Source organism: Salvelinus fontinalis, chromosome 14 (assembly GCF_029448725.1).
Source record: "Salvelinus fontinalis isolate EN_2023a chromosome 14, ASM2944872v1, whole genome shotgun sequence".
Classification (NCBI taxonomy): domain Eukaryota; kingdom Metazoa; phylum Chordata; class Actinopteri; order Salmoniformes; family Salmonidae; genus Salvelinus; species Salvelinus fontinalis.
Genome location: NC_074678.1, coordinates 7,501,490 through 7,509,185, shown reverse-complemented (window position 1 = coordinate 7,509,185; position 7,696 = coordinate 7,501,490). Strand labels below are relative to the sequence as shown.

At 45.3% G+C, this 7,696-nt stretch overlaps 1 protein-coding gene across 2 annotated transcripts in view; it reads left to right on the top strand.

Annotated features, from left to right (window-relative positions):
* Window positions 1-4,613: 4,613 nt before the first annotated feature.
* The window catches only part of LOC129869449 (gamma-aminobutyric acid receptor subunit gamma-3), a 435,314-nt gene continuing 432,231 nt past the window's right edge, over window positions 4,614-7,696 (top strand). For both annotated transcript variants that reach the window (XR_008761908.1, XM_055943877.1), the window contains exon 1: window positions 4,614-5,743. Coding sequence is in view for 1 of the 2 variants with exons in the window: in XM_055943877.1 (XP_055799852.1) it covers window positions 5,691-5,743 (53 nt within the window). In the remaining variant the exon portion in view is untranslated. The remainder of the gene's footprint in view (window positions 5,744-7,696) is intronic.

The window sequence follows — 7,696 nt, the reverse complement described above, 5'->3', positions numbered from 1 at the left end:
ATAACACTGGGCCCAACTTTACCGTTGATGAGCAGCTTATTCCGCTTCCCGTTCACGCAGTACATACCGTGTAAACCCACAAAATATGGAATCAAGATCGTAGCTGCCTGTGATTCCCGTGTTTACTACTCGCCAACGTCCAGTCTCTTGACAAAAAGGTAGATGAAATCCGAGCTAGGGTTGCTTTCCAGAGAGACATCAGAGATTGAAATGTTCTTTGTTTCACAGAAACGTGGTTCACTCGAGACGCGCTATCGGAGTCGGTACAACAGAATGCTGAAGAAATTTGGCTTGTCACCAAAAACACTCACAAACTTTTACAGATGCACAATATCACCGCCTGATGCTGTATCACCGCCTGGTACGGCAACTGCTCCATCCACAACCGCAAGGCTCTCCAGAGGGTAGTGAGGTCTGCACAACACATCACTGGGGCAAACTACCTGCCCTCCAGGACACCTACACCACCCGATGTCACAGGAAGGCAATAAAGATCATCAAGGACAACAATCACCCGAGCCACTGCCTGTTCACCTGGCTATCATCCAGAAGGCGAGGTCAGTACAGGTGCATCAAAGCTGGGACCGAGAGACTGAAAAACAGTTTCACTAACATTGAGTGGCTGCTACCAACATACTGACTCAATCTCTAGCCACTTTAATAATTAAAAATTGGATGTAAAAAATCTATCACTAGTCACTTAAACTATGCCACTTTATATAATGTTTACATACCATACATTACTCATATCATATGTATATACTGTACTCTATACCATCTACTGCATCTTGCCTATGCCGTTCGGCCATCGCTCATCCATATATCTTTTTATGCACATATTCTTATTCATTCCTTTACACTTGTGTATATAAGGTAGTTGTTGTGAAATTGTTGGATTACTTATAAGATATTACTACACTGTCGGAACTAGAAGCACAAGCGTTTCACTACACTCGCATTAACATCTGCTAACCATGTGTATGTGACAAATAACATTTGATTTCATTTCTGCTTCGTCATATGCGTGGATCATGCAAGTGTATACGAGGAAGCCAGATGGAGGAGTCATTAAGAAGAACCAAGAGATGTAGGTTGTCCTGGACGTGACACAGGGACTCCAAGGTCACAACATCACATGCTTTTTTACTTCGCACAAGCTGGGACAGGAGCTTCTCAAGAGGAATCTGACGATGATAGGAACAGTATGAAAAAACAAGCCAGAGCTCCCACCTGAGCTGTTGCACACAGAACGGGCCTATCAATTCCTCTAAGTTTGTGCTCATGTCGCTAGTGTCCTACGTGCCAAAAAAAGACAAAATGTGGTACTCATGAGTACACTGCATAAGGGATGGGAGAATCTGTGGTCAGGAACATAAAAAATCTGAAATCATAATGGATTACAATGCCACAAAAAGGAGGGGCGAACAATTTAGACAAGCTGGTGACTGGCTACAGCTGCAAGAGAAGAACCCTACGCTGGCCATTTGTGATATTCTTCAACATCTTGGACATTTGGCGTTGGTCATGTGGATGGCGTTGAACCCGGATTGGAAAAGAGGGAAGCTCCAGAGGAGACGGCTCTTTCTCCAGGAGCTGGGTAAGGCGTTGGTTAGACTTCAAATCCAGAGGATGCAACATATCCCAAGGACCACAGCTTCTGCAGCCGTGAGGAGGATTCAGGAGGAGGATGCTGGGGCCCCATCAGCCCGACCCACAGAACCAACAACTCCAATTCCAGAAGTAAGTGTGAGTGATGTTGTTGCATGTGTGTGTGTGTCTGACTCTCCTACCTTGGTCTGATGTAACTACACTGCTCAAAAAAATAAAGGGAACACTTAAACAACACAATGTAACTCCAAGTCAATCACACTTCTGTGAAATCAAACTGTCCACTTAGGAAGCAAGACTGATTGACAATACATTTCACATGCTGTTGTGCAAATGGAATAGACAAAAGGTGGAAATTATAGGCAATTAGCAAGACACCCCCCAAAACAGGAGTGATTCTGCAGGTGGTGACCACAGACACTTCTCAGTTCCTATGCTTCCTGGCTGATGTTTTGGTCACTTTTGAATGCTGGCGGTGCTTTCACTCTAGTGGTAGCATGAGACGGAGTCTACAACCCACACAAGTGGCTCAGGTAGTGCAGTTCATCCAGGATGGCACATCAATGCGAGCTGTGGCAAGAAGGTTGTGTTCCAATTTGTTCAGTTCAAAGTGATAAACATCCATATTGATGAAAACCTTGTTTCATTTATATTTGTTCAAGATTAAACATGATTTATTCCAACCATGTCTTGTTTATAATAGATTTTTTTTGCTCGATAAATGTTATCTAGCAGAGGTAAATGGCAAATACCATGATGCTGTATCTATTGCTTGTAATTGATATCATTTAACGTCTAAGTATTATGTTTTTTTTACATAAATTGTTACGGCTGTATCGTTTTAAAACCCCAGTAATGTTGCAGGTCCATCAGACCCGTGAACATTGGGTGAATAACAAAAGCATGAACACCACACAAAGGTTAATGAACTAGGCTATAACAGACTAACAGTCTAATTGGAGTTGATGACATCACAAAACATAAAATATTGTAAATACACAACTTGAAGCAACCAAATATTTAGCCATGGAGCACGTTCTGATTGGCCAACGAGAGGTCAAACCTTGACACACCCACAACTTGCTTATTCATCAAACCTCAGCCCTTTCGCACCACTGCCAGCTACTGAGCCCATAATTCCAGTTGTGAAAATACCCAAGATATTTCTGACACCCAAACATATAAAGCTACCTCCTGCGCTAAGATTTACCATTGAATTAGGTTTGTTCAAATAGAGCCCATTGTCTATGTTCTATGGCTGTGTTTACACAGACAGACCAATACTGATCTTTTGGCAGTAATTGATCATTTTGACCAATCAGATCGAGTTTCTGCCCATAATTGGGCAGCGTGTGTAAACGCAGCGTATGAGGGCATTGTGACCAATTGGACCCTTTAATTTGCAGACAGTAAATCATACTGTATTGTATGAGTTGTAGGCCTAATATTGATCTGGCCTCATTGTTATATTACAGGAGATACATCAGGTAGTACAATCAGCATTCCATTTTCTTTAACCTTTATTTAACTAGGCAAGTCAGTTAAGAACAAATTCTTATTTATAATGATGGTCTACCGGGGAACAGTGGGTTAACCTCTTTGTTCAGGGGCAGAACAACTGATTTATACCTTGTCACCTCGGGGATTCGATCTAGCAACTTTTCGGTTACTAGTCCAACGCTCTAAACCACTAGGCTACCTGCCTTAACTCCCCATTAATCAAATAGATTCCAGAGGAGTAAACATGAATGATTACTACTTAGCAGGTTTGGTGGAGAAGGATAATCCAACAATTCACAGCTCAATGGTACTTCACTTTTCTATTGGTTTTCCATTTCAATGTGGTTTTACTTAAGGGGGGGGGGGGGGGTATAGGTATAGGCGAGAGTTTAATATATTACTTTAGAGTTTACATTCTCTAGATTTATGACCAGAGTACACATCAATTCCGTGTGTTGGTGTTTTTTTGTTTTTGTTTGGATCGGTAGGTGGGGAGTCTCTCCCGTCTGCGTTTCTCTATTCAGCCAGTAGATGATGGTGTTCCGTACAGGGCTCTACGCTCCTCCATCAGTAGCCTACAGATTCAGAAGAATCCACAGAAATCAGCCACAGGAGGCTGCGCAGCCTGCCAGCCCGCCCGCCCGGATCTCACCTCTCTCTCTTTCGCTTATATTCTAGAACGTTACTGCATGCTGGGGCAGCACTTTATCATTTGCTTTGTATAATAGCCAAGAGTGAAACTCCCTCGTATTCAAGGTTTCATTCAAAGAAAGTTCATTGTCAAGATTGTCTCGGTAGAAAGAGAAAGCGTGGGTGCCGCTAACTCAGCCGGTTACTGCTAGTCTGGCTCAACCCTGCAACGCGCGTCTCAGGAAGAGAGAGATAGTGGGTGTTGACTGTAAATGTGAACTTATTGTCCAAATATGATGACTAAACAATGGAAAGAGAAAGCTTGACATCTCTCTGTCTGTCATTGTCATTTAATTTGAGCTCCCGAGTGGCGCAGGGTTCTAAGGCATTTCATCTCAGTGCTTAATGCGTCACTACAGACACCCTGGTTCGAGTTCAGGCTGTATCACAACAGACCGTGAGTTGGAGTCCCATAGGGCGGCGCACAATTGGACCAGTGTCGTCGGAGTTTTGCAGGTGTAGGCGGTAATTGTAAATAAGAATTTGTCCTCATTAACTGACTTGCCTAGTTAAATAAAGATTAAACAAAAAAATGAATCCATGAGAACAGACCGCTGTCCATTTTCACATAAGTATTGCGTTCTGGCCTGAGGTGGGGACGACAGGTGCCCTACATATTCCATCAATAATAGCAATGAAAAAGTCCCTTTAAAAATACACTTGATATAGAAACGATTTTTGATCCATATGATGAGGTAGAATGTAAGTTGTTGTTCCTATCCTACCTTCTGTCTTAGGGTGTAGCCGATATTGGAAAAAGGATTTCTTATGTTTGTTACTCGGCAACAGGACGTGAAGGGATACATGTATACAGAAAGGGCTATGGAGCATTAGAGACAGAGAGAGCGAGCGAGAGGGAAGGGGGGGCTCTATCGAATGAATTGGGTCATACCCTAGTCATCGAGAGAGAGTTTGCGTCCCTTGCGTTGGCCGTCAGTAGGCCTATGTGTGTATGTGTGTGTGTGTGTTGAGGGCAGATACTGAAGATGGCAACAGCAAGTGGAGCAACTTTAAGGAGGAATAAGAAGAGATAGTCTATTATCTGAAACAATTCATTAACGATGCTGTGAATTTTTTTTTTTTTTAAACACCGGGCACCTGTCTATGGCGGATTTCGGATTTCACGTTGGATTATTAACTTTCTCCTCGATTTTAGCGCGAAGCACACGTAGGTTTATCTAAAGCCGGAAGAAAGGAGAGGAATAAAGGACTACGTTGTTTTTCCCCCCACTCTGTGTAGAGGAATAAAGGACTATACCGAGGTGTTTTTTTCCCACTCTGTGTAGAGGAATAAAGGACTATACCGAGGTTTTTTTTCCCACTCTGTGTAGAGGAATAAAGGACTATACCGAGGTTTTTTTCCCACTCTGTGTAGAGGAATAAAGGACTATACCGAGGTTTTTCCCCCACTCTGTGTAGAGGAATAAAGGACTATACCGAGGTGTTTTTTTCCCACTCTGTGTAGAGGAATAAAGGACTATACCGAGGTTTTTTTCCCACTCTGTGTAGAGGAATAAAGGACTATACAGAGGTTTTTTTCCCACTCTGTGTAGAGGAATAAAGGACTATACCGAGGTGTTTTTTTCCCACTCTGTGTAGAGGAATAAAGGACTATACCGAGGTGTTTTTTCCCACTCTGTGTAGAGGAATAAAGGACTATACCGAGGTGTTTTTTTCCCACTCTGTGTAGAGGAATAAAGGACTATACCGAGGTTTTTCCCCCACTCTGTGTAGAGGAATAAAGGACTATACCGAGGTGTTTTTTTCCCACTCTGTGTAGAGGAATAAAGGACTATACCGAGGTGTTTTTCCCCCCACTCTGTGTCCTCTCTGAGCGCACTGTTCTGTCTCTGTGACACTCACGTTCAACTCGTAGGCATCTTAATTGAAACATGTCAGACAAATTATTGGTCTACCTCTTCCTTCTGACAGTCTTTCATGCCTGGTAAGTGGTGATATATGTTTGATGTAAAATGTGCTATTTGGGTTTCGGTGTTGATACCCCCTCAACTGTGCTGTTGGGGTTCAGTGTTGTTACCCCCCTCAACTGTGCTGTTGGGGTTCGGTGTTGTTACCCCCTCAACTGTGCTGTTGGGGTTCAGTGTTGTTACCCCCTCAACTGTGCTGTTGGGGTTCAGTGTTGTTACCCCCTCAACTGTGCTGTTGGGGTTCGGTGTTGTTACCCCCTCAACTGTGCTGTTGGGGTTCGGTGTTGACGCCCTCACGTGCTGTTGGGGTTCTGTGTTGTTACCCCCTCAACTGTGCTGTTGGGGTTCAGTGTTGTTACCCCCTCAACTGTGCTGTTGGGGTTCAGTGTTGTACCCCCCTTAACTGTGCTGTTGGGGTTCAGTGTTGTTACCCCCTCAACTGTGCTGTTGGGGTTCAGTGTTGTTACCCCCTCAACTGTGCTGTTGGGGTTCGGTGTTGATACCCCCTCAACTGTGCTGTTGGGGTTCAGTGTTGTTACCCCCTCAAATGTGCTGTTGGGGTTCAGTGTTGTTACCCCCCTCAACTGTGCTGTTGGGGTTCGGTGTTGTTACCCCCTCAACTGTGCTGTTGGGGTTCAGTGTTGTTACCCCCTCAACTGTGCTGTTGGGGTTCAGTGTTGTTACCCCCTCAACTGTGCTGTTGGGGTTCGGTGTTGTTACCCCCTCAACTGTGCTGTTGGGGTTCGGTGTTGACGCTCTCACGTGCTGTTGGGGTTCTGTGTTGTTACCCCCTCAACTGTGCTGTTGGGGTTCAGTGTTGTTACCCCCTCAACTGTGCTGTTGGGGTTCAGTGTTGTTACCCCCCTTAACTGTGCTGTTGGGGTTCGGTGTTGTTACCCCCTCAACTGTGCTGTTGGGGTTCAGTGTTGTTACCCCCTCAACTGTGCTGTTGGGGTTCAGTGTTGTTACCCCCCTCAACTGTGCTGTTGGGGTTCGGTGTTGACGCCCTCAACTGTGCTGTTGGGGTTCAATGTTGTTACCCCCTCAACTGTGCTGTTGGGGTTCGATGTTGTTACCCCCTCAACTGTGCTGTTGGGGTTCGGTGTTGTTACCCCCTCAAATGTGCTGTTGGGGTTCGGTGTTGACGCCCTCAACTGTGCTGTTGGGGTTCGGTTTTGTTACCCCCTCAACTGTGCTGTTGGGGTTCAGTGTTGTTACCCCCTCAACTGTGCTGTTGGGGTTCGGTGTTGTTACCCCCTCAACTGTGCTGTTGGGGTTCGGTGTTGACGCCCTCACGTGCTGTTGGGGTTCTGTGTTGTTACCCCCTCAAATGTGCTGTTGGGGTTCGGTGTTGTTACCCCCTCAACTGTGCTGTTGGGGTTCGGTGTTGTTACCCCCTCAACTGTGCTGTTGGGGTTCTGTGTTGTTACCCCCTCAACTGTGCTGTTGGGGTTCGGTGTTGTTACCCCCTCAACTGTGCTGTTGGGGTTCGGTGTTGTTACCCCCTCAACTGTGCTGTTGGGGTTCGGTGTTGACGCCCTCACGTGCTGTTGGGGTTCGGTGTTGTTACCCCCTCAACTGTGCTGTTGGGGTTCAGTGTTGTTACCCCCTCAAATGTGCTGTTGGGGTTTGGTGTTACCCCCTCAAATGTGCTGTTGGGGTTTGGTGTTACCCCTCAAATGTGCTGTTGGGGTTTGGTGTTACCCCTCAAATGTGCTGTTGGGGTTCGGTGTTGTTACCCCCTCAACTGTGCTGTTGGGGTTCGGTGTTGACGCCCTCACGTCTGTTTTTCTCCATGCAATATGCCACAATTAAGTTGATCGATAGCATCATTCATTTCTACAAGCCTGGACTGACGTGGCATGATGTTTACTGAAACTTAATAAGAAATCGATTTGGAGCTTTTGAGAATGTAGCTTTATTGTACAGCCAGTGTATTCTATTGAGTCCAACCTGTGCAGCCAGCCAGT